At 46.3% G+C, this 26,544-nt stretch overlaps 3 protein-coding genes across 12 annotated transcripts in view; 1 reads left to right on the top strand and 2 right to left on the bottom strand.

Annotated features, from left to right (window-relative positions):
* The window catches only part of CNOT1 (CCR4-NOT transcription complex subunit 1), a 61,045-nt gene extending 57,662 nt beyond the window's left edge, over positions 1-3,383 (top strand). For all 6 annotated transcript variants that reach the window (XM_035118918.2, XM_035118925.2, XM_035118924.2 and 3 more), the window contains 4 exons: positions 288-468; positions 1,360-1,492; positions 2,079-2,213; positions 2,334-3,383. In XM_035118918.2, the coding sequence (XP_034974809.1) occupies positions 288-468; positions 1,360-1,492; positions 2,079-2,213; positions 2,334-2,412 (528 nt within the window). In that variant the 3' untranslated portion in view covers positions 2,413-3,383. The remainder of the gene's footprint in view (positions 1-287; positions 469-1,359; positions 1,493-2,078; positions 2,214-2,333) is intronic.
* A 73-nt stretch (positions 3,384-3,456) lies between these two features.
* On the bottom strand, positions 3,457-18,353 carry SETD6 (SET domain containing 6, protein lysine methyltransferase). The gene is made up of 10 exons (XM_035118928.2): positions 18,318-18,353; positions 18,130-18,219; positions 13,945-14,089; positions 13,153-13,294; positions 11,204-11,398; positions 9,897-10,020; positions 8,356-8,536; positions 7,663-7,805; positions 4,825-5,159; positions 3,457-4,255 (listed from the first exon to the last, which is right to left on the bottom strand). Exons 1-9 carry the CDS (start codon positions 18,342-18,344, stop codon positions 4,842-4,844), a joined length of 1,365 nt encoding a protein of 454 aa, XP_034974819.2. The 5' UTR covers positions 18,345-18,353; the 3' UTR covers positions 3,457-4,255; positions 4,825-4,841.
* A 2,776-nt stretch (positions 18,354-21,129) lies between these two features.
* NDRG4 (NDRG family member 4) overlaps positions 21,130-26,544 on the bottom strand; it is a 47,774-nt gene continuing 42,359 nt past the window's right edge. For 3 of the 5 annotated variants that reach the window (XM_035118911.2, XM_035118909.2, XM_035118913.2), the window contains 2 exons: positions 26,213-26,251; positions 21,130-23,966 (listed from right to left, as the gene is read on the bottom strand). In XM_035118911.2, coding sequence (XP_034974802.1) covers positions 23,806-23,966; positions 26,213-26,251 — 200 coding nt within the window. In that variant the 3' untranslated portion in view covers positions 21,130-23,805. The remainder of the gene's footprint in view (positions 23,967-26,212; positions 26,252-26,544) is intronic. The other 2 variants (XM_035118910.2, XM_035118914.2) reach the window with 1 other exon arrangement.

Here is a 26,544-nt window from a genome sequence, read left to right as displayed (position 1 = left end):
GCATCCTGATGGAGCTGTGGGTCTGTGTTTAGCAATTTTTTTTAACTATATTGTAATGCATGTGTGTTTTAAAAACTAGTACCTAGTTGGGGATGGATTGTGCAGCAGCAGTGATAGAAGAGATAAGAGAAGCCTGCCTGGTGTTAAAGCTAATGGCTTTGGCAGACCTTTTAGTGAATTATACTCTGCAGTTTAAGCATTCATAATCGCCTAATATATTTTCTTCAGGGCTCTTGTCTCAGAGGTCCAAGGCAGTGATTTTGCCTCTTTTACGTTCACCCCTCTAGGTATCAAATGAGCCTGGCAATCGCTACAATATCCAGCTGATAAATGCCCTGGTGCTGTATGTAGGTACTCAAGCTATTGCACATATTCACAACAAAGGCAGCACTCCTTCCATGAGCACCATCACCCATTCGGCTCACATGGATATCTTCCAGAATCTTGCTGTTGACCTGGACACAGAAGGTAAAAAAGGAAGCTTGATAGTACTTCAAATCAGCTAGCCTTATGTGAAATCAGATGCAAGAGGTTTATCTCTCTAGGCCTTTGGCTATTGGGGGGGGGGGGGGAAGAGCCTGGGAAATCAACCTGGTGAGGTCAGATATAAATACTGTATAATTGATAATGTGCTAGCCTTACAATTGATACTGGACTTCAGAGGCTAGCTGATCATTGCAGGTACTGACGTTCTATGACATAATCAATCCTGTATCTCACCATTTAGCCCACATGGATAATACTAACATATTGTTAGATTTTAGATTGTTAGATTTTAGAAATTATGTTTAAAATATTCCACAACTAATAAATAGAAAGGATTTGTTTAGTTCCATCTAAGAGGTGGGGAACTTTTAGCCCGAGGGCCAAATGTGGTCCTCCAGACCTCATCACTCCCCACCCCCAAGCCAGGTTATGTCCCACACTCTCCTTGGTTGAGTTTGCCAGCTTGGAATGTGTCCTTGAACTGTGATGATGCCTCTTGCTTGGCTGTATGGAGAACAGAGTTAGTTGTAGGTATCTGTAGAAACCGGTTACTTTTACATAGCTGGAATGCAGCTTAATGTCTAATCATTTGCTTTTGCCTCTGATCCCCCTCCTGGGATGTGACCTCCAGGTTGCAAAATGTGCCCCCCCTCCGCCCCTTGTGTAACCCAACAGGTTTATGAAAATGAATTACAAACTAGGAAACTTGGAGAAGTGAGCCTGGGAAATTCATGTCAGCTGCTGGCAGCACCCATTTCATTAACCTTCCTGACTTTCAGACACAACTCTTGGAAGTACAAATTAGCCAGGCAAGGACTGTTTATTTCCTTTGTGTTTAAGTTAATCTAACTATTTACCTTTTTTGTGTTCCAGGTCGGTACCTCTTCTTAAATGCAATTGCCAATCAGTTACGGTACCCAAACAGTCATACTCACTATTTCAGCTGCACCATGCTTTACCTATTTGCAGAGGCCAACACTGAAGCTATTCAAGAACAAATCACCAGGTAAGAGATATAAGGAGTCTAAAACAATCCCTACATTGCCTAGTTCTCACAAAAGAGCCAGTGGGGAACTGGGGAGAAGCTTCAGGAGCTAACTCTTAGTTGGTCCACTGCCATCTGAAGCTGCCCTGCCTAGCAACCAGGAAGAAAGTGGCTTGTCCCTGTTGCAGCAGTAGCAAGTCACTGCTGGCAATGTAACAAACACTCTAAGCTTTGCCCCTCTTATCCACATGTAGAGTAGGACTTCCAGTGTTGATTAAAGGGTTTACATGGTTTGAAAGACAGTTGTTGAGGTGGTTGCAATGATTCCATGCAAGGATCCTTTTTTCTGGATGGAGGAGCATTCATTCCCACAAATCCGCAGCCAGAGTCTGCAGTGGTGAAGCCTAGAATCAAGTTTCCCACTCTCACATTATATTAAGAAGCAAAGTATTCCACATTCTTAAAGCAGGAAAGTGCTAATTGATGTTGCCAGGAGCAATCCCATAAGGGTACCTATTCTCAGCAGGACCTTGATATTCCTGCATCAAGTCTTTCATACTGGCACACGGTGTGACTTTCCCCATGCCTTAATCTGTTTCTTTTACAGAGTTCTGTTAGAACGACTGATTGTAAATAGACCTCACCCATGGGGTCTCCTCATTACCTTCATCGAGCTGATTAAAAACCCAGCATTTAAGTTCTGGAATCACGAGTTTGTCCATTGTGCTCCAGAAATTGAAAAGTGAGTAATTTTAAACAGTTAGTTGGTCATTGAATTAGGGGGGCTCAGTCCTAGGAACTCTGGTACTTGCAGAGGAGAGGAAGTTTTGTCTTGAAAATAAGTTTATTCTCCTTGTTGTAGGTTGTTCCAGTCTGTTGCGCAATGTTGTATGGGGCAAAAACAGGCACAACAAGTAATGGAAGGAACTGGAGCTAGTTAGAGAAAGCAACCACCCTGGAAATTGTGCCAGCCTGGAGATCTCCATCCCATCAAGCTGACAGAATTATGTGTGTGGGTCTAGCCAGACCTTGGAGGCTGCCTCTCCCTCCCCCCATGTTGGGCTTACATCACAGATCTTTGTGTGAGAAATCTCCTCCTCTGTGGGCATGTTCCAAAGTTTTAAAAACAAGTTTTGACTCTTGGCCAAAATTCAGAAGATGCTGTGAATATAATTTCAAACTATTGTAAATACACAGAACAGAAATATTTGTCTGAACTTTGGGTTTGTGCAAATTGTGTTTCAAGAGAGGCACATACTGTGTGCCTGACCAGCCTGTAATAGAAGTGGTGGCTGCTGATGCCAAGTGTTTGTCTGGGGCAGATCTGCTCTCCTGACATTCCCAGACTCCCAAAGAATATGGAAAAGCCAGTTTAAATATTATGTAACTTATTTTTCTTGTGGGTGGGAGACCTGTAAATCACAAAGTTGTCAAAGAGAGGGGAAATGGAGCACAGGATCCTACAGTATATGGGAGAGTGGGTGGGGGGAGGTTAGGATTAGGGTCCAGTATGTTGCTTTTCCCAGTATCAAATGCTGCCAGCAAGAGGCACGAACGGTGGGGCGGAGGACTTCCTTTGCTTTGATTTGCAAAGATGCCCTTTGGGAGAGGGCTAGTGGGTTTAGCAAGGGAAACAAGAGACCAGGCCTGTAGATTTTCTTTCTTGACACTTGTAAATTTTGGGATGGGGAGGATGTGAATCTGTTAACTGCTCCCCTGTGGCCACAAAGTTTGAGTTTGTAAAAAGAACAAAAAGGACCAATACAGCCCATTTTGTAAGGATTTTGAATGTTTTGTAAATGTATTGGTCCACGTGTTGTATTTTGTAGCCTTTCTAGTTCTCTTGGGCTTTAGTTCTCCCACTTCTTGTATGTATGCATTCTGTAGTTAAACATTAAAGTCATGAAAAGCAGCAAGTGTCCTTGTTTTCTCATCATCTATGAAGGATGTTAATTTTTATACTATCAAGGTGCACTACATCAAACAATCTAATATATTGTTACTTTACTTAACAATGTTTAACTGCTATCTTAAGAGGATAAAATTGAGGCATCAGTAAAATGTAAACAAGAATCCTATTCTTGCTGATTCCTTGGGCAGTAAGTGGGTTTCCAATAAGGGGAGTTAAAAACAACCAAAGGACCAGAGCAGGATGTACACTAGGTGGTGGCCCTTCTACCTTCAGATGGCATGAACTAGGGTTCAGAAACAAATAGTCCTGGTGCTGCAGTCACCATTGAGGATTTACCAGGGGAGAGATAGAACTTTACAGTACACCATTTGACCCCACTCATTTGACTTAACTCCTCAGATTGTCCATTAAAGTAGCAATAACACAGGACTCTCATCTTTTCTCACTTATCAATACAAATACATTTTATTGTTTAAAAACTCCAAGCCTAGTCTTAAACTATACATCTATGCAGCTCAGCTGGGCAGAGGTGGGATGGGAAGAAGGTTGGAAAAAGTAAGTTGCTACAAAGGCATTCAAGATGTAAAATAGAATATTAATAATAGACTTAACAATGAAAATGTTTGTAGGAAAAAAATTTCACCTTCAGAAACACATTAGAAGGACGAGAACACCCAGGGATGAGGAAGAGCATCTAGACAGTAAGCAAGTGAAAGAGTCTCACTTGGCCGTCTTACCAGCTGATTTAATGTACAGGGGGTCCTAGGAGGTGGTAGGAAAACTGTGGCTTTCCAGGTGTCCTTTGACTCCAACTTTCATTAGTCTCAGCTGGTCTGGCCTGGTCAGGGATGATGGGAGTTGTCCGAACACATCTACAAAAACACAGATTCCCCAGTTGTGTCAATTCCATGCTGTGTAAATTAGTAGCCTTAAACATACAGAACAAGGATTGAGCAACTTTTCCTAGGTTGCCCAACCTCAAGGATAATTGTTGGAGGCTACTTTAGATGCAAAACATTCCCAAAAAAGGACCTTCAAACACACTTATTGAATTGGCAGGCACTAGTGGCTCTTGTGGCTAAAGAGTGAATTAGATAAAATTAATGAAGGCCATAGTAGCTGCACTATGACATGCCACCTAAATGGAATGTCTTGTGCAGAGACAGCATTTTCTGGAGTACCAATTAAGAAGCAAGTAACAATGAAGGCTTGTGGCCTGCAGGCTCCAATTTCTCAGAAACAACACTAGGAAGATGTTTGCCCTCCTATGGGATCATGTTTCCTACTGTTATGTCCTTCAGATTCAGAAACAGATATAACAATTGTCTTTTGCTACCTGTTGATATAATTGATACTCACAGAAAAACATTTTTATATAAAAATAGATGCCTCTGCCTTTCTAGAAACCTTTAGCTAAGCCTCCCAGGCCAACAGCACTTGCCTTCCTCAGCTGCTAGGCTAGCTTGCTAGCTCCAGCAACTGGTGCAAAATCATCTTCTGGCCGTAACGCACTTGCAGGGCAAACTTCTCCCGGCAGCTTAATTTTGAATAAACTTGTGTGTCTCTGAGCATTTCTTCCTCTGTTTTTAAGTCTGAGCTGTATGACTTCAGGGTTAGCAGTGTAGCATCAAAGAGTAGCTTCTTCCAGGAGGCTTCAAGTCTTGGTATTGTAGTATTTGAGAGCATCAGGCACATAGCACCATCCTCGCCTGCTTTGGGTTCCTGGGTCTCTTGCTCCTTAAACTCCTTGAACTCATCTGCAGACATAGTCAGCACCTACAGCCACAAAGAACTGGGATTATTGAGAGCCAATTTATTGGTCTTTCTCGAAGTAAATTTCAAGGCAACAACAGCCCCACAGATGTTGGCTAAACATTCTCCAAAAGGGATCCTGCTGCTTCTCAGGATTTAAAACTATGGACCTTCCCCTCTCCCAAGTTAAGTTACATTCTGGAAGAGATAAATTAGTGAGAACATCTTGCAAAACATTAAAATTAGATGGATACGAAGTTTACATAATTTGGGGGAGGGGAGAAACACTTGCTAGTTTCTATAGGCAGAATTTGGAGGAACAGCAGACAAGTCATTCAAAATGTTTTGAAATTAAGTTTCCAATGAGACAACTGGAACAGGCAGAAAAAGTCATCAAAGGCACACAGCATTTAATCCAAGTATGTAACTTGGTTAGTGATTATGTTCAAAGCAAAAGAAACTACAGTGGTACCTTGGTACTCAAACAGCTTAGCTCCTGAACATATTTGCTCCCGAATACCACAAACCCAGAAGTGTTCCAATTTGCAAATATTTTTTGGAAGCCAAATGTCCGACACAGCTTCCGCTTGAGTGCAGGAAGCTCCTGCAGCCAATCGGAAGCCGTGCCTGTTTTTGAACTGTTTCGGGAGTGGAACCGACTCCTGGAACGGATTAAGTTTGAGAACCAAGGCACCACTGTATTAGTATTAGTACTAAAACTGTCCTTTGACGAGCACCTGCAGGGAATTTGGCAGACGACTTAGAGGTCAAGGTCAGTGAAACTGTTGACCCCCAAAAGCCAGAGAAAGAAGTCCCAAGGGATGGAAGCAGAATCTCTCTAGCCGCATTTCTCCCTTTCCTGGGAACAATGACAGCACCACAGAAGATACGGCATTGGCACACAGCATAAAAAGTTTAGACCTGCCCCATTCATTCCACTACAGAATATACTGTACTGCTTATTACATGGGGAAGGGGTGGTTGCATAAAAAGAGAGAACATGGTAGAAGCCGCCTGGAACTTAAGCAGAAACCAACAACTTAAAAGAGTCTCAGTGGAAGAATTTGCACGCCATGTAACAGAACTTGTGAGAGGTGGAATGAAGGCTGCTTCCTACAATTTCTAAATCTTGCCTATTAAAATAGACAGCAGTAGCAAGCCAAGAGTACATGTGCACATCTTCACCCTGGTCCTGCAAGTGAGCCAGTCCCTGGAGGAAAGAGAGGCACACTTGCCCAACTAATAGCTTCTCCATTGCTTGCTGTGCCCTTAAGAGGCATCCCAGAACCCAGGGATAGGGAGGGCTTACACAAAAAACATCAAAGCACACAGACAGCCCACAGAGCAACATTTGTAATGGGCAATGCCTCCAGTGGAGACAAGCCCTGGAAAGACTTCAAAATGACCAGTGCATTATGGCAGCGTTTCTCAACCGCTGTTCCGCGGCACACTAGTGTGCCGCGAGACGCTGGCTGGTGTGCCGCGACGTGCGGCGACGAGAAGGGCGATTTTGCAGCTGGCTGGTGTGCGGCGACGTGCGGCAACGAGAAGGGCGATTTTGCAGCTGCAAACTCCACCTCCCTGGGCGTCCTATTTCTTCGCCCCTTCTAGTTTCCACAGACCAATCAGCTTTCATTATTTCCATTTTCCCCATGCCTCACGTGACAGGATCATCCCAGAATCCTTTAGCCAAGATGGCAGCCCCCAGCAGCTAATAGTGCCGCACGTGTGTCTCTTTTTTTGGAAAACCGAGCGGACTTCAAGTAGCTACTTTTAAAATATTCAATCTCCATCATTCAAAAGGTAGTTTGTTGCTAATTCACGGAGCCATGAAGACCAAATCGTCCTCTCACAAGTCCGAGAACACGCACAGGGTAAGATACGGGACGGCGGGGTCAGGTGGGGTGGATCAGAAACCCGGATCTTTTAAGAACTCGGCAGCGCTGACCCGCCGGAAAGCAATATTTGGCAAGTGTTTCTTAAAGTCATAATTATAATATAGGGCGGCACAGAGTTAATTTTTTAAACTTTTTTAATGGTGGTGTGCCTCGTGATTTTTTTCACGGAACAAGTGTGCTGTGGCCCAAAAAAGGTTGAGAAACACTGCATTATGGGAGGAGTTTTTGTGCTGCCTCCAGCAAAAAACAAAGCACAGCTGCCCCCTCCCTTGCAATCTATAGACTGACAGAGGAATTTCCTTCTTACCCAGCCAGCTAAGACTGAAGCACTCTTCTCCTATTCTGGGGTTGCAAAGCCCAGGTGACAAAGTGCATAAGCAAGTCCCCAAGCAACCTCAAGCCTCCCTGCCTGCCACTGGAAGAAGCCTTCACAAGGCACTCCTCCACTGATCAACAAAGAGGAGTTGTCCTCCCTCCATCTAAACTGAAAGAATCTTCAGATTAAGTCCAACATGCCACCCCTGTAAAGTAAAACTCTGTCAACTGCTTGAGTAATCACAGCAAGCATGTACGGAAGTAAAATGGCCTCCCAGGAGTCTAATGGCACAGCAACCAGCCAGAGCCCTTACCTTCAACGCCATGGCCAGCTCTTCTTCAGTTAAGACTCTCTCCCAGCCGATCACAAAAGCCCCTTCCTCACCCACCATCTCCATCTGGCAGAGGAAGTCCCACTGCTCCAAGACCAGCTGCCGTTGAGCTTCTGTCTTTGTAGCTGGTGGAGGGAGAGGAAGACAAAAGCAGGTTCAACAGGCAGCAGAGGAAACATTGGCTGCAGTCAAAAGCAGAAGCGCATCATTTTTTCTAAGCCAGTGTAGTGCCACAGCTAACAGTGCCTGGCAGGGGCCAGAGAGGCTCAGCTTCAAGTCCTCACTCAATCCCAACAAGACTTCGGATCACATACTCAGCCTAACTTGTCCCACAGAGTTGTGAAAGGGGGGGGGGGGTGAAAACCTTGAATGCCATCCAGAGCATCATGGAGGAAAGTTCCATGCCTTCAGATTATTTTGTTTTAAATTGGCATTATGACGCAGGAGGCGTTATGCAAGATTGGGAGGCAAAGTAATCAAGCTGTTCTGCTCTGGATGCCACCGGCAGCTGCAGAGGTCACATATAAACACCTGTATTTAACTGCAGCCTCCACCTATTAAAAACATAGCTGGAAAAAGCAACACAAGGTGACAGACAGAAGGATTTTCAGATATCCTCTTACTCTGCTGATTAATGTTTCTTTTTTTAAAAGTGTCTCCTGGCCAGCCTCTTGCCTTGCAGTGCTGCTTTGCATAGTGTCAGCATCTGGATGTCAGCAGCATCATTTGTGTTGCCAGGATATGGTTCAGCAAAGCCATACATGTGGAGGAGCTGCCAGTTTGCCATCTCCCCGTAAGTGTTGAAGATCTCTTGGCCTTTGCAGATGGACTGAGTTGCAACCATTTTCAATACTTCCTGCAGACAAAAGAGGGAAGTAAAACTTGACAGATGACAGATCCTGTCCAGTCCTGAGAAATCTCCCAAGAAAAACGTTTTCCTCTGGCCTGCTCATCTGCAGTTTTCTCTACTCCTGCAATGTGTGCAACAGATGAGGAATAACAAAAGGGATGCAGTTGGAGGAGGAATACAGAAGGTAAGAGTAGCAGACATCTTTCCTGTTTTTCACTCTTAGGAAACATTGCCTGAACACTCCCAAGCATTCCCCTGAAATACACCAAATTTGCTGTGAATGCTCTTCAGAGACAGGAGAAAATTCTGGAGAGGGATGTAAGAAAGCAAAGCCTCCCACCCATCTGCCACCAAGAAAGGACAGTCTGTGGAAAGGCTGCATGAGGGATGGGGGAGCTTTTTAGCTCAATGGGGCAAACTGTTCTCTCTCCAACCCCTCTTGGGCCTGGCAACCCCATGGCATCATCATAGCTGATCAGTGGAGCCTGCAAAGTCCGTTTTGGCTGAACCAGACCTTTACCTGCCCCCTATATGCTCCCCAAAGGAGAAGCAATACCCGAAGGAACCAGTGCAGGTGATGGGCCTGATAGGTGAGACCCAGGCATGCCCAAATACAGCTGCTTGCAAAGTGATGAAAACAGAATCCAAGTACCAAAAATCAAGGGTGTGCCTGAGATCGGAAACAAGGGTGCGCCTTTTTGCCCAACAACAGACCTGTAATTTTTTTCATTAAGATTTTTTGCAGGTTTGATTTCACGGACTGTGATGAGGGGAACAAGAAACAACAGCTTCTTACTCAAGCAGTTCCTCTCACTCAGCAATCTAGGAAGGGATTTTCTCAAGTCCAGGAAAAGCAATTGCATGACCTAGTGTCAGTCATGTTGCTGCCACCCAAGGATTCCTACTGGTACTTGGGAGCTAGAGAAAATGTACTTGGTTTAGTTTCCTGCATTTCAGCAAATATCAGCTCCCCAAACAGCCTCAATTTAAATTCCACAAGGTACTGCACAATGTAAGCCAAGCTCTAGGTTCTTCTCCCCAGAGACTCTCTTTCTCTAGGCAAAAATCCCAGCAGGTCAAGCAGCTACAGATGGCATATCCTGCTTTTCCTTATGGAAGCAGAAACTGCTGCAAGAAGGAATTGTTCCTTTGGCCACTGCAGAGCTGCATCGAGGACGAAGAGTCCTCTGGTCTGAACAAGTCATAACACACATGATGGGCACTGTGGCTCAGACATCTCCAGGGGGAAAACCACTTGGCCCTTTGAAAATTCACACCTCATGGAATAGCTCTGAACGGCTGGGGGAGGTTGGTGTACACACACACACAGGCTCAAGTGCATCTAAGCTCAGCATGCTCTGCTCACCACCGAATACTCCAAGTTGGCATTGTGGTCTGCCACGTGATTCAAGAGATCTGCCATGGGCACCATCACTGGGGGATTAGGTTCCTCCTCATCTTCCTCTTCCTCATCCAAAGGCTCCTGGAAACTAGTGGGGAACAAAGCAGGGAGATACTATACCGAGGCACTTTAAGTACAGCCAAATCATGCTGAGGTTGGTGAGAGGGAAAGAGATGCACACGGCTCTGATAATGGCTACTAGTTTAGAAACTGCAACACACAATCCAAAAACTGCCCCTGAACTCAATCTGAGCTTTACTTTAAAGAGCCTCATCTAGCACCCCAAGCAGCATAGAACAGCCTTTTCCAACCTTGGGTCCCCAAATGTGGTTGGACTAAAAAACCCATCATCCCTAGTGAGAAGGACCAGCAGTCAGGAATGATAGGAGTTTGGTCCAACAACATCTGGGGACCCAAGGTTGAGAAAAGCTGTTCTAGGCTGCTTGGCCACCCTAGATGAGGCTCTTTAAATTAAAGCTCTAGGAGCTGCAGGACGTTACAGTTAAAAAGTGGAGCATCATTCTTCTAACATACAGTATTGGTTCATTTGTATATTCCTGCCTCAACATACCAGTTTATATGCTCAACTGTAAAGACAGTCTGTAGAGCAGGGATGCAGAACCATTTCCAATCTGAGGGCCGCATTCTCTACAGGTGCAACCTAGGAGGGGCCAGAGGCAAAAGAAGGCAGAGCGAAGGATGGAAAGCTTAACTTCCCACAGGAGGCTCGTTTCTACACATGCTCCCTCAAACCCCATCCTTCATCCAAGCAAACAAGCAGCATTATCAGACTTCAAAGACACATTCCAGTCAGGCAAAAACATTCAAATAAGGTGTAAAGCAGGGCTACTAATGGGCACAGCCTGGGGAAGAGTCCCAAAGGCCAAGCAGAGGGCCAGGTAGGCACATTTAGCCTCTGGGCCTGTGGTTCCGCATCCCTGCTGTGGTTTGTGCAAGGAAAGTTCCAACTGTCCAAGGCCAGAGATGTGGAAAGGAAGAGAGACACAGCAGTGACACTTCTCTTCTTTGTTGATAGGCAACTTTTGCTTTTCTACCTTCTCAGTTCACCAAAAACTGAACCTCATCTGAGACTCCTCTATCAACTCACTTCCTGCATATATTTAGTTTCTCAGCCTGAATGCTTCTCAGGTGCCATCTCTTTAAACTCCAAACCACAGTGTCCCAGAGGGAAGGCAACAGTACACACCCTGCTCACCCCTTGAGAGTTTAGAGAGTGACCACTCATGGCTCCCATCTTTCCTCTCTCTCACCTGTACGCCATGACAAAGGCCACCAGCTTCTTGTAGAGCTCTAGAGTGTGCACTGCAGGGTCAAATATATCTGGGTGGGCCTTCAGGAAAGGCAGGATGATGGAAGAATACTCTGTCTGGATATTGGCCAAGTCCTTGTCCACAGCTTCGGGGATCCCTGTTCCTTGCAGAAGTCTCACCCGCTCTTCTTTACTCCTATACAAAACAGCGAGCAGAAGGTGCAGTTTCTTTCTTTAAGCAAGGAGCCAAGTATGTGAACAATCAAAATGGTTCCTGTACAGCAGGCTACACTCTCTTGGATAGAAAGCGGCGAGGCACTACAAGCCAGTTGCAGAAGTGGCACCCAAGCAAAAAGTGGCCGAAACATCCACTTTCTTTCTCCGTCTTCACTCCATCCATTCTCTCATGCATGCACACTAGGGTGATGACCTTTTCATATTTTTTCTCAAAAATTATTTCCTGTAGCACAAATGGATGAACTTTTGCCTATAAATGACTAAAATGAGGTATATTCCATTGAAATATTTTAAAAGGTTACACACAAACCGTTTTTAATTTTTTTGTATGCCATTTTACCATTTCATAAAATTGTATTAACAATTCTATATATATTTCGTATCAAATTTGGACACAACAGCACATTCCACAATGGGGAGTGTTCTTAGCAACATAGGGTTTACAAATGCCACACCTGCGCAAGGTAAAAGCCCCTTTTGGGGACCTCAAAACTCAGCCAGCAGACCCTGCCGGACATGCTGGGAAAAGAACCTACAGGAGAGATAGCAAAACATTGTCCTCTATCGGCGTCTATACTGTTACTGCAGCTAAAAAAAGCTTCCTTATGCGTTTGATGACCCTATATAATGTTGTATATATATGACTCTAAAGCTTGGGTTCAATTTTATATCTGCTTACAGTGACTTCAAAAATGATCAAAAAACTGATAAATTAATTTTTTAAAATCATTTTGTGTGTGAGGTTTTTTATCAAATCTCTTTGAAAGTAAGATTTTATCTAATCTTTCATGAAAGCTCATCAAATTATGATACAGGGAAATGAGGTTGTAAAAAAAGTAATCACCCTAATGCACACACAAACCCCCACACCAAGCACCCTCTATCTTCTTCATCCATAGCCCTATCTTCTCTCCCTCTCCAGACTGGGTGGATTAGCTGTGCTGAAGAATGTAGAGTCCCCCAAATTGCTCACCTGTGCTGAACAGTATTAACAAGCTGGCTACTCCCTCATTGGAGATCTAGCTATCACCTTGGTATCTGAAAGATCCAATATGTATTCTCAAACCATCCTAGTTTTCCTAATCCCAGAGACTGGAATGTGGTTTCTGCACTCTACGCACCTCCCTCACTAAAACACCCTTTCATTATAGTACTCTCTACATCACTCCCCCCACTCCATCATAAAAAGAAGCACTTATTGTCACCAGCTTAATATTTGATTCTCAAGTGATATTTGTTTAGATGACCCACTCTCAAGTGTTTTTAAACCTATTCTTAGAAGCTTTCAACAAAGAGGTAGGGGTGGGTAGACACAAACCTGCCTGAGGTTCAAACATCTCACCATTATCATCCAGAAATAAACTAGGCTCTCAAACAAACATCTCAAGCACCACCCTTAAGCACTACCAAGCTGGTAACACCAGTGTCAATAATTTCTTCCTACAGAAGAAATTAAGAGTGCCTGCCTGCATTTTCTGGCATAACAAGGGGGAATGAAAAGCCCTAGGACTGGAGTCATGCTCCACCATAAGCACCTGACCATGCCCAGCCCAGCCCTATTTTCTGAGCTACTGCAAGCATGCTTCACAAACATCCTTGAAGTGGTTGACTCTGCTCTGGATTCCAAATCTGTTTGGTGAAGATGTGTTGCAACTGATTTACCTGAGGAAGCTGGGTTCTGGCAGAACACAGCCAAACAGCCTCCCCTCTTACCAGAACATGGGGTGATCCAGACCCCTGAAGTTAGGCCACAGTGACAAATAAGGCCCCCAACGAGAATCACTGGCTGTGGATTCATGAAGCAAAGAAAGCAGGAGCGGAACCCAGCCGGACTGACTCTCCAGAGAGGCTTGCTCTATTAAAGGTAAATGAAATAGTGTGTAAGAATGCCAGAACTATTATCTGTTAAGAGAGCAAGCCAAAGCAGGCAGAAACCTACGTCCATAATTGAGAACACAACTCTCCAATCTCACTCAAGGATGACAGTTTGGGGCATTCTGAAGAATCTGGAAGCTTGCTGAGAAGCTTGCTGTTTCCTCCACCCCGTTTACAAGTATCAACATGCACATTCTTCTTTGTAGGACAATAGCACTCTATATCAGCCTTCCATCAACCTGGTGCCCTCCAGCTGTTGTTGGACTATAATTCCTATCATTACTATGACTGGATGTCAATACTGTACACCATAGGACAGTAATCTGGGGGCCCCTACCTCCTTTAGCACAACCAGACACACGCAGAGAATATGGATATATTAATAGAGGGCACTGTGTGTGCGCATATGTACTATGCCAAGTGGGGCTGGTGGGAGTTGTAGTCCAATAGCATCTGGAGGGCACCTGCTTAGCAAAGGCTATTCTATATGATAGAAAGCACACTGATGCTGGTTGGGGCTGATGAGAGTTGTAATTCAAAACAGCTGGAGAGCACCTGGTTGGACAGGCTGCCCAATGAACATGAAACTTTTAATGAAGCTACAGAATCCCCCAGGAACCATTCCTGTACCTTTCTCTAGTAGGGAAGAAAGGGGGCTTGTGTACTGCGAAAGGACTGCTGTTCTTGGGATGGTGAAAAGGACTTCTCCTGCCTCAATGTCTTCCCTGGCCACCAAGCCATAATCAGCTACTGTGCCCTCTCTGCTCACACTGACCTACAACACAGGAAAAAAAAGTTTTTTCTCCAACTCCAAAAGGTTTTTTTTACTACAACCCTTACAGGTCCCTGGTTAGCATCACAAAAGCTGGCCCTTAATAGATTTAACTACCCTTTTGTACTCACAAGTGTAATCGGGACTCCTTGGACCCTGATCTTTATTGTTGCAACAAGACTTCCTACCACCACAAAGATGAAGCAGCCAGAAGCCCAATCAATGGGTTACACCTGTATTTCAAAGTTTCCCATAATACATCTCAAGATGCATCATCAAGACATACATATGTCACAGAAAAGGTGTGGTCTAGGGTAGAACCCTTCATGGATCAATGCCTTGTCGTGGCGAAGGGGCTTGAATAACTCGGAGAAGCTATGAGCTATGCCATGCAGGGCCACCCAAGATGGACAGGTCATAGTGGAGAGTTTTGACTAAACGTGATCCACCTGGAGAAGGAACTGGCAAGCCACTCCAGTATCCCTGCCAAGAAAACTCCATGGACAAAGACAACAGGCATATAAAAGTTATGACGCTGGAAGATGAGCCCCTCAGGTCGGAAGGCGTCCAACATGCTACTGAGGAAGAGCGGAGGACAAGTACAAGTAGATTCAGAGCTGATGAAGCGGCTGGGCCAAAGCTGAAAGGACGCTCAGTTGCGGATATGCCTGGAAGCGAAAGGAAAGTCCGATGCTGTAAAGAAAAATATTGCATAGGAACCTGGAATGTAAGAACCATGGATGGAGGTAAGCTGGATGTGGTCAAAAATGAGATGACAAGAATAAATATCGACATCCTGGGCATCAGTGAACTAAAATGGAAGGGAATGGGCGAATTCAGTTCGGGTGACTATCATATCTACTACTGTGGGCAAGAATCCTGTAGAAGAAATGGAGTGGCCCTCATAGTCAACAAAAGAGTGGCAAAAGCTGTAATGGGATGCAATCTCAAAAATGACAGAATGATCTCGATACGAATCCAAGGCAGACCTTTTAACATCACAGTAATCCAAGTTTATGCACCAACTACCGGAGCTGAAGAAAGTGAAATTGACCAATTCTATGAAGACCTACAACACCTTCTAGAAATGACACCAAAGAAGGATGTTCTTCTCATTACAGGGGATTGGAATGCTAAAGTAGGGAATCAAGAGATAAAAGGAATAACTGGCAAGTTTGGCCTTGGAGTTCAAAATGAAGCAGGGCAAAGGCTAATAGAGTTCTGTCAAGAGAACAAGCTGGTCATCACAAACACTCTCTTCCAACAACACAAGAGACGACTCTACACATGGATATCACCAAATGGGCAGCATCGAAATCAGATTGATTATATTCTCTGCAGCCAAAGATGGAGAAGCTCTATACAGTCAGCAAAAACAAGACCTGGAGCTGACTGTAACTCAGATCATCAGCTTCTTATAGCAAAATTCCAGCTTAAACTGAAGAAAGTAGGAAAAACCACTGGGCCAGTAAGATACAATCTGAATCAAATCCCTTATGAATACACAGTGGAAGTGAGGAACAGGTTTAAGGATTTAGATTTGGTGGACAGAGTGCCTGAAGAACTATGGATGGAGGCTCGTAACATTATACAGGAGGCAGCAACGAAAACCATCCCAAGGAAAAGGAAATGCAAGAAAGCAAAATGGCTGTCCAACGAGGCCTTACAAATAGCGGAGGAGAGGAGGCAAGCAAAATGCAAGGGAGATAGGGAAAGATACAGGAAACTGAATGCAGATTTCCAAAAAGCAGCAAGGAGAGACAAGAGGGTCTTCTTAAATGAGCAATGCAAAGAAATAGAGGAAAACAATAGAATGGGGAAAACCAGAGATCTGTTCAAGAAAATTGGAGATTTGAAAGGAACATTTCGTACAAAGATTACCATAATCAAGGACAAAAGTGGTAAGGACCTAACAGAAGCAGAAGACATCAAGAAGAGGTGGCAAGAATACACAGAGGAATTATACCAGAAAGATATGGAGGTCTCGTACACCCCAGGTAGTGTGGTTGCTGACCTTGAGCCAGACATCTTGGAGAGTGAAGTCAAATGGGCCTTAGAAAGCACTGCTAATAACAAGGCCAGTGGAAGTGATGATATTCCAGCTGAACTATTTAAAATTTTAAAAGATGATGCTGTTAAGGTGCTACACCCAATATGCCAGCAAGTTTGGAAAACTCAGCAATGGCCAGAGGATTGGAGAAGATCAGTCTACATCCCAATTCCAAAGAAGGGCAGTGCCAAAGAATGCTCCAACTACCGCACAATTGCGCTCATTTCACACGCTAGCAAGGTTATGCTCAAAATTCTACAAGGCAGGCTTAGGCAGTATGTGGACCGAGAACTCCCAGAAGTGCAAGCTGGATTTCGAAAGGGCAGAGGAACCAGAGACCACATAGCAAACATGCGCTGGATTATGGAGAAAGCTAGAGAGTTCCAGAAAAACGTCTACTTCTGCTTCATTGACTATGCAAAAGCCTTTGACTGTGTCGACCACAGCAAACTATGGCAAGTTCTTAAAGAAATGGGAGTGCCTGATCACCTCATCTGTCTCCTGAGAAATCTCTATGTGGGACAAGAAGCTACAGTTAGAACTGGATATGGAACAACGGATTGGTTCAAAATTGGGAAAGGAGTACGACAAGGTTGTATATTGTCTCCCTGCTTATTTAACTTATATGCAGAATTCATCATGCGAAAGGCTGGACTAGATGAATCCCAAGCCGGAATTAAGATTGCCGGAAGAAATATCAACAACCTCAGATATGCAGATGACACAACCTTGATGGCAGAAAGCGAGGAGGAATTAAAGAACCTTTTAATGAGGGTGAAAGAGGAGAGCGCAAAATATGGTCTGAAGCTCAACATCAAAAAAACCAAGATCATGGCCACCGGTCCCATCACCTCCTGGCAAATAGAAGGGGAAGAAATGGAGGCTGTGAGAGATTTTACTTTCTTGGGCTCCTTGATCACTGCAGATGGTGACAGCAGTCACGAAATTAAAAGACGCCTGCTTCTTGGGAGAAAAGCAATGACAAACCTAGACAGCATCTTAAAAAGCAGAGACATCACCTTGCCGACAAAGGTCCGTATAGTTAAAGCTATGGTTTTCCCAGTAGTGATGTATGGAAGTGAGAGCTGGACCATAAAGAAGGCTGATCGCCGAAGAATTGATGCTTTTGAATTATGGTGCTGGAGGAGACTCTTGAGAGTCCCATGGACTGCTAGAAGATCAAACCTATCCATTCTTAAGGAAATCAGCCCTGAGTGCTCCCTGGAAGGACAGATCGTGAAGCTGAGGCTCCAGTACTTTGGCCACCTCATGAGAAGAGAAGAATCCTTGGAAAAGACCCTGATGTTGGGAAAGATTGAGGGCACTAGGAGAAGGGGACGACAGAGGACAAGATGGTTGGACAGTGTTCTCGAAGCTACGAACATGAGTTTGACCAAACTGCGGGAGGCAGTGGAAGACAGGAGTGCCTGGCGTGCTATGGTCCATGGGGTCACGAAGAGTCGGACACGACTAAACGACTAAACAACAACAACAGGGTAGAACCTGAGTTCCAGGCATGCCCCTGTCACTCAAATATAGTCTTTCACACTTCATCACAGTACAAAGGAAAGCATTTACAGTTCCCTGGTCCCTGAGTCAAGTCAAATGCAACCCTTTTTCTTGTCTGGGCTATCATCAATCATGATTCCTTAGGAAGGCCCTGCAGATGGACGGGACTGTACATATTGGGGATTGTGGTGGGATCTCTCACCATTCCCTCGCTTCCCTGGGTCCTAAATGCCATTGGAACTCAGAAGATTAATACAACAAGTGGTTTCTTATGAATTTCTGAAGTTTTCCCATTCAGCCAGTACATAGATACATTTGTCACTGAATTGCTATTTTCCTTTGTTGGAGACCTGGAGTTTCGCTGAGCTTCCCTTGCAGATGCAATGCCTTTGCAGATACTGTATGTTGCTGTTATTTTCTCGTTTTTTGGGGGGGAGGTTTGCCTAATTCCTTCGCGCCCGCGGAAGCCCCTGGCGGGCCGTACCTTAGCGCTCAGCTCCAGGCCCGCGTCGCCGCACCAGCCCAGGAAGGCGGAGAGGGCGCCCGAGTCACCCGCCGCCGCCTCCTCCTCCACCTGCGGAGCACAGAGAGAAAGAGAGAGCGGGGTGCTGAGGCCTTCCCGACACCGCCCACTAGCCGCCCCTCAGGCCGCGGTCCGGCCGCCAGACCCACCTTGGCGCACTTGGCCGCTTTCGCCATGCTGGACGCACCCGGAACTACGAATGCCCAGATGCGCACGCGCACGGGAAAAAGGCTCGTCTGACGCTACGGGGCGGAGCCGCAAAACCCCGCCCAGGAGGGTGGGGCTATTTCGCGGTACCCAGCGAACGTCCCTGGCTGCCTGGCAACAAGGCAGCCGCTCTCTCTCCTCCGTGTCCTCGTAGCAGGGAGTTCCGCTGGCCGCCCCGTTAGTTTTTTAAGATATCGTTACAAAGCCGCTTTTAGCAACCACGGGCAGTGCGCCAAAGAGCCCCCTGGGGCGCTTCGCTCCGTCTTCTGCCCCAGCCGGGCTGCTGCTGCTGCTCCTCTTCTTCAGGGGCTCTGACGGAGCTCTCGGTTCTTTCCAAAAGTTAAGCACTTGTGCAATACCACCCCAAGTGCCAGTAAGTTCTTTCGCTACATGCGGGAACCAACTCTGGTTTTATGTGCAAGGCAGACTGGAGTCAAATATGCTTTTTTCCACAGTTCCCACATGCAGAGTTGACACTTCCCGTAGGTCTCCCTTAAACCATTCTCGTTCTGCTCATTGGTCCTGCTCCACAGCAACCGTTTCTCCTTGGCTAGAATATATTCTTGAATGGTGAGAAGGCCTCTCACTTGCCTGGATGGAGAGACGTTTGTTTATGTGTTGTGTAGCAATCTGGGTTTTGCATGACTGCAAGGGAGCCTACTGCACAAAGGTTAAGAGTCAAATGTCTTGCTCCTCCCACTTTTGCCTCTGGCCCTGCCAGATCTGGTCCCTGAAAGGTTCCCCACAAAGGGATCTGGCCCTTAGGATGAAAAGTGTTTCCCGCCCCTGAGATATGGCAAAGGAAACACCTTCCTTTGTGGGCTATTCTCACACCCCTGGTTGTTAGAGGAGAGCAGGAGTTGCTGTTGGATGTGTTCACCCTGGAGCATCAAGGCAAGAAGCAGCAAGTCAGAGCCTTGGGGCACTTCAGAGACCAACACATTTATTATAATGGCTTAAGCTTTCGTGGACAGCAGTCCAGTTCAACAGATGCATGAGCTCATTACATCCTGGGTTGTACAACCAACATACATGGTTGAGGAAGAGAATTGTAAACACTGAGAGGAAATGCAGAAGAGCACTGAGGGTATTCTGCTATTAACAGTTGTAATAATTACATTATCTACAGGTTGCAGTCTCCCTTTGAAACTCATTTGTTCCAGTATGGCCATCTTAATGTCAATTATAGTGGGTTCCAGGAAGTGGAAATGTTTATTGATATTGTCATTTCTGATGTCCATTTGTGTCCATTTATTCTTTTGTATAGAGGCTGCCCTGTTGTCTTAAGTAGAATGCAGGAGGACATTATTGGCAGATGGTGGCATAGACCACATTGGAAAATGTAATTGGTTATGGCAAAGGTTTTTAAGCTTTTTGGGTCCACGGCTCCCTTGACCAACTACATTATTTCTGCAGCACCCCTATGGGGCTGAGGAGCCTAATTATGTCACACCTTGCCTGCAGAGCTGGCAGCCCCTCATTCCTTTTTCGAACACCCTCCCTTGTGGAGTGTTCCCTCAGCCTCTTCTCCCCTCTCCTTGGGAGTCCTCTGGGCAGCCACAGCTGCTGCTCCTGGTCTGAGCTGCCCCTCATCCCACCCCAAAGAGAGGTGCCTCCTCACACTGCCCCACAGGGGACTGGGGAGCAGCCCCTGACCAGTCACAGAGGCACCATTCGCCTAGGGAGCATGTAGCCAGGGCTGCTGCAACAGACAGCTGTGCAAGTCTTGGGGAGTCAGAGACACAAGAGAGCATCAGAGAAAGGAGGGAAGGAAAGAGGGACAGAGACCAGTGTTGCCCGTAGCACCCTGGCCATCATTAAAGGCACTCCAGGGTGCCACGGCACACAGGTTGAAAACCACTGGCTTATGGATTGAATCAAAGCAAAGGTGTTTTATCACATGGCATGTGTCAACACAACTTTTTGGGAGGGGTGGTGCAAGTAAAAAATATTCAGTGCTCTGAATGGGGATTTCTTCAGAAGCCCCAAAGTGCTGTGGAAAATAGACAGAAAAAGGTAGTCTGATCTCATTATGACACCAGGTGATTGACAGGTAGGAAGCTCCACCCACCTGCAAGTTGCCTCAAGGGAGGTCACAATCTGGCCCCTGGGCTCGGAAGGTTCCCCAACCCTGATATATTGGGTTCTGCTAACAGTAAATGAGTAAGTGTGGCACTTGTGAATAAGCTGCCGCTTCCACTGCAGTGTGAGTCTGCTTGATCTTAATATCTTTATTAATTTTCAACACAATAATCCTCTCTACATCAATGGGTTTGTTTGTTTGCCTTGTTTTACATTTTGTAGATATTGTGGCATCAATGCAACCGGAGAGCATCAACAACCATCATGCACAAAAATATTACATTTCACCTCATACAGAAAAAAAGAAATCCATTAAATTCCACCTTAATCAGGAAAATGTTTCTTTAAAAAAATCCAATTCCCCCCCACCCCCACCCTACAGTAATAGCTAGATCACCTTCAAATGAAAAACTGCACATTGGTTGCCAATTGCTACAAGTAAATGGCAGGGGTGGAATCAAAGATAAATATTATATATAGGAATTTATAGATCTATCTTATCTGAAAGAACACATCAAGAAAAAAGGCAACAATATCTACAGCAGCCTCCTCCAAACAGGTGCCCTCCAGCAGGTGTTCTCTCCTGCAACTTCCTTCAGCTCCAGCCCACCTGGCTCTGTGATGCTGAGGAGCTGATGGGAGCTGTAATACAACAACCTCTGGAGGGTCCCAGGTTGGCAAAAGCTGATCTACAGTAAAAGAGGGTCCTGGTAGCCTTCAGTCATTCATATTTAAAGTTCAGAAGGAAGCACACAGAATAAAAGAGTCTGAGATTAGAGGATTACATCAAACAGAGAGTGTGTCTGGACTGGTTGTGGCAACATCAAACCATTTAAATGCAAAGATGCCTGGCTACGCACACATATATACCCCTTGACGTGCGCACTGTCAGGAGCGAGAAAGTCAGGTGCAAAGCCTGCAGAGTAGCAGAGAGGCGAGACAGACCTCCTCGCAAGCTGCTTGTTGCTCTTTGGGCCAAACCCCACTTCAAGCTCTTTGCTTGCGTGGAAACGCAGTGACGCGCAAGATTGGTGATGTGGGTGGGTGGGTGCGTGTGGTGTTTCATCAGTAAAAAGAACTGAGTGTCTGACATGAGATCAGGACACGGTAAGGATGCATTTGGGATTCAGCAAGAACAATTGGCTGGGTGGTCCAGCAGCTGTTTGGGGAAAGGAAATGGAAGGTATATTGGCTCCTTTGGAACCCAGAGTGGCATGGACAAGAGCCTTTCTGGTTTCACGTCAATAGCAGGCTTACAGTAATGCAGAGCGAGTAGGGAGAGTGGCCGCTTCAAAGGCATGAATGTGCGGAACTTGAGGAGAAATGCGAAGGCAAATTCTTGCTAACTGTTCCTCCCCAAAACTCTGAAAGGGGTTCTGAGATGAATTGAAATGGAAAGACCTCAATAAATTAACAACCGGTATGGGTCAATTAGAACAATGGCCTCTTATCCAGTGCTAGTTCTACTCAGAGTAGAACTTCAGTAGATACAGCATCGAATGTGGACAGGCACAGTCTAGGGGCAGATATCCCAGCACCTTCACATGATCCATCACATCCTTGAGGAGCAGAGGGGGCCACAGACAAAACTTCGGGATCAGGACCTTCCAAGAGCCTACCTGTTTTTTCATACAGGTGGTACCATGGAGGAGATGTGACCAGTCCCCTATGGGGCTGTTTTGGGGGAGGAAGCTCTTTATCCCCATCAACACAAGCCTTTCTCCTCAAAACTTGCAAATACAACGAGGAGCTGATCCTGGACAGTAGGGGCTGGAGTATGACACCCCAAGGGCCTGCCTAGTTGGGAATATTTTTATATGTTTTTATTTTCTGTGCTGTGTTTTAAAATAGTTCATGTACTCTGCTCTGGGACTGTTGACCAAGAACAGGAAACAAATATTTTAAATAACTAAATAAATGCCCTCATGTTCCTGGGCCCTGTTTTCCCTCCTTGAGGCTGGATAAGCTTCTGCTACTTATTCCTGCTGAGCCCAAAGGCATATGCACAACCCAGCACTGCTTTCTAGAGGGGTTTCCTTCAAGGGAAGGATCCTGGGGATAGTTAGTTATTGGGCAAGAGTATCAAGAATCTATGATTCCTGAGAGGAAAGCCACAAGGGTTAGCATGGTCTAAACATGCGTAAATGTGCCCTTGTGTTTTTGATTCCTGCCACTGATTGTCTTTTTTTAAAAAAATAATAAGCGATGGTAGTGGGGGCAGCTTATATTGCAACAAGTTTTACCCAAAGGCCATTTATAGCACTGGTTAAAAGGCTTGAGGAAACCCCAAACAAATCCTAAAACCAACTATAACCTTTCCCTACCCCTTATGCTTGGAAAGTCCAGCTGCTCATTCCTTGTATGGGGGGGGGGCACAACTTCTCACTTCCTGCTTTTGACTGACTTTACATGTAGGGGAAGGAAATGCTGTAATGCAATAGGAGCCCCTGGATGGTTTTCTACAGCAGCTGGAGAAACGGCTTGACTCTATGTGCATGTTGCTATCCAGTCAAGCCCCAATTTCCATTGTCTTCCCAACAAAACCTGCCAGCAAAAGAGTCAACCACCAAAAAGGCTTTCCAAAGCTGTGGAACTAAAAAGCCTGTGCTCCAAGGCCAAAGAGAAGGGTAGAAACTAAGAGGCATTTGCCTTCAAGGTTGCAATATCCCTCCATCCTGAACCAGTGCTGTAAAGTGGTTGGAGTGTCAGGCGAGGACCTTGGGCCAGTCACTGCCTCTCTCAACTAGCCTACTTCACAGGGTTGTTGTGGGGATGAAATGAGGAGGGGTGAACCATGTATGCCACCTTCAGCTCATTGGAGGAAAAGGAGGGATATAAGTGTCTGAAAATAAATAAAGTAAGTAAACCACTGCATGGGTGCATTGTGGATTAATAGTTGGGCATCTAAGGCGAAGGGCCCACGAGAACACTCTCCCCCTTCTGACTCACTGGGTTATAGGCTTTTCTGGAGAAGAGGCACCTGGGCTAGGCAGGTGTAAAACATCCCTCCTGCTCGCCTTGCCTCAAGCTGTGCAGAGGGACATGCTTGCCACTTCCAAGCCAGCTAGAAACCAACCCAAGGGAATCTCCCTGGTTCAAAATGGTACCTGGGCCTATGGGTGGAGGTGGCTGTTGACATCAAGCTGCTGCTACTGCTGCTGCTTCCCACTCTCCCTATGCCCCCCTCCCAACTTAGTATTCCGTAATGTGAAAGGAAAAGAAAGACGGCAAAAGAAATTAAAGCCACAGGAAGCCGCAGGGGATGGAGCCAGCTGGAGAGTGGCTGGATGAGTGGGCCCTCGAGGTCACCCGTGAAGAAGACGGCGAGGAGGAGTAAGGTGGAGGCGCTCAGCAGGACACCTCCATGGTATGGTTGATCTGCCCCATGGCCTCGCTGCTCTCCGAGTGGGTGCAGGCTCTTGGGCGGTTGCCCCCGCCCTCCACAGAGCTGGCGCTGGTGAGGGAAGCCGTGCGGGAGCGGGCCAGGCGCGTCATACTGGCAGAGGGCACTACGGGGAGAGAAAGAAAGAGAGAGAGCATCAATGCTTCTGCCAGGGACAAAAAGCGAACCAGGTAGGGTCCAGGCGGAGCGAGCGCCACAAAGACGAGCAAAGCTGCCACAGGAGAGGGAAGAAGCAACATCAAGCCCCTGGCCTCAGAGGGCGCCTAAAGCCCAGCAGCCTTCAGCCACTCAAGCCCTAGCCATGCACCAACTCTTGAAGCATAAGAACACAAGGGCACAAAAAGAGCTTGCTGGATCACGTCAATGGCCCATCTAGTCCAGGATTCTGTTCTCATACGGTAGATGCCTGTGGGAAACTGGAAACTGAACACCAGAATACTCTCCCCTCCTGTGATTTCCAGCAACTGGTTTTCTAGCATTACTGCTTCTGACTGTGGAAGCAGAGCCGAGCCATTTTGGCTAGTAGCCATTGATCACCCTCTCCTCCATGAACTCATAGTCCAAAACAGGCATCCCCAAACTTCGGCCCTCCAGATGTTTTGGACTACAATTCCCATCATCCCTGACCAATTGCTCCTCTTAGCTCAGGATCATGGGAGTTGTAGGCCAAAACATCTGGAGGGCCGCAGTTTGGGGGTGCCTGGTCCAAAACATCTGGAAGGCACCAGGTTGTGGAAGGCAGACAAACCAGCCCAGCAATCACACCCCAAAGACATGGCCAAGCTGACTGCGGGGAGACAGTGGGTGGCTTGCTAGACAATGGCTTGTGTGAAGAATTTCAGAATGATGTGCTCTAAGTACAGGAGCCCGCTCAGGCCCTGTGATTGCCATCTGCCCTCTCAGCCAACCTGGCCAAAGGCTAGGGATGATGGTGGTCAGGGTCCAGCAACATCTGGAGGGCTGCAGGGGACGCCACCCCTGGACTAAGCAAACAGCCACAACAAGCAGAATGTGACCCAGTTGCTCCCGAAGACTGCAGAGTGCCAAAACACACATGGGACATGTCAAGCTGCAAAATAAATTCTTCCACCACTGTTCTGAGGTTCCATCACACACCCCTTTTTTCCTCCCCTCACCGCTGCAAGAGGCACAGGTGACCATCAGAACTAGGGAGCAGGTAGGGCTGTGGTGGGACAGGGAAGGAAGCAAAGTGACACTCTGCACCTGGATGCACCTCCTGTGTGCCCTGCTCTGCCACTGACACACAATCCCCAACATCTCAGCAGCCAAGCAGATGCTTGCAGGAAACCAGCAAGCAGGACCCCAGCACAACAGCACTCTCTCCTCCGCTTGTTTTCACCAACAGGTATTCAGAAGTATTGCTGCCTCTGGTTGTGGAGGCAGAACAGCCCATCGTGGCTAGTAGTTGTTGATAGGCCCTCTCTCCTCCTATTGATACCTTTTCTCCTTTTGGCATGGTCTTACATCCCATGCTAGTCAAGGGCCATGCTGACTCCGCTCTTGTGCATCCACCCATGAACAGGGCCCCCAACTCTGCAGTTCAGCTGAGCACAATTCCCTTTCTGCACCAATATGCACAAAATCCAAGAAGTCATGGGTGCACTCGTAATTGCAAGACCTATGAAAATGCCACACCTGGTCATTAACCTCTTTTTTTTAAAAAAATAAATCTTCCAAGAGGGACACTCTAGGATTTGTAAGTGCACATGCGTGGCTGTTGAGGAGAAATTGCAAACCCCCAGGAACTGCGTGTTTTAGGATTCAGTCAGGTGTGACACTGCTGCCAAACAACCTGGCTGTTGCATCTCTCTGTGGGAAGATGTGACTACCAGCAGGAAGGTATCACACCAACAACACACTCAGGATGCTTTTGGACAGCTTCCTGCAAGCTGGTACCTCCCAGATGTTTCAGACCACAGCTCCCATTAGCCCCAGTCAGTGTGGCCATAGGAAGCTGGGATTGATGGAAGTTGCAGTCTGAAAAACATGCAGAGCACCAGAATGAGGGAGGCTGCCTTAGAAAGCACAGCAGGCAAATCTTTTTTTGGGAAAACTGTTTCAACAAACACCATTGGAATGACATAGCTGTGCGCTTCCCATAGTGTGTGAGTCATGCTACAGATGCAGCAGGGGGAGGGCCGATGCTTCTTTTTCAGTCAGCCTCAGTTGCCTGTTTACTTGCCTGTCTCTATACTGCAGGACCAGCTATGGAAGCTGCAGCAGAAAAGCACACTCTGTACAGCAGCAATGCACAATAAGGAGAGGGCGGGGGCGGAGGGTACATGCAGCATGTGGATGTGACAGTGAGCAGACATTAGGGGTAGGGGATACCTGATCCTCCACTCAGCCTTCGGTCCTTCAGGTAGGCAACTAAGAGAGATATGGAGGGGAGGTTGAGTAGGAGGTGGAAGCAAAGAGAGTCTGGTTGAGGGTTGGGAGGGCAAGAGAGGCTTTTTTGGGGGGGGGAACATCACACATTCAAGGCTTGTCTGATCAGCAGCAGAAAAACAAGACAAGAACATCACAACCGATAACCAGAGAGAGAAAAAGAGACAGAGACAGAGAAGGCAGGAAGAATTTCACACATACAAATTATTCCTGCATTGGAGAGACTGAACTAGATGACCCTTTGGGACCCTTCCAACTCCATGCTTCTATGATTT

Source organism: Zootoca vivipara, chromosome 6 (genome assembly GCF_963506605.1).
Source record: "Zootoca vivipara chromosome 6, rZooViv1.1, whole genome shotgun sequence".
Lineage (NCBI taxonomy): Eukaryota > Metazoa > Chordata > Lepidosauria > Squamata > Lacertidae > Zootoca > Zootoca vivipara.
Note: the sequence above shows the minus strand (reverse complement) of the source record. Positions and strands in the feature narration are given on the sequence as shown.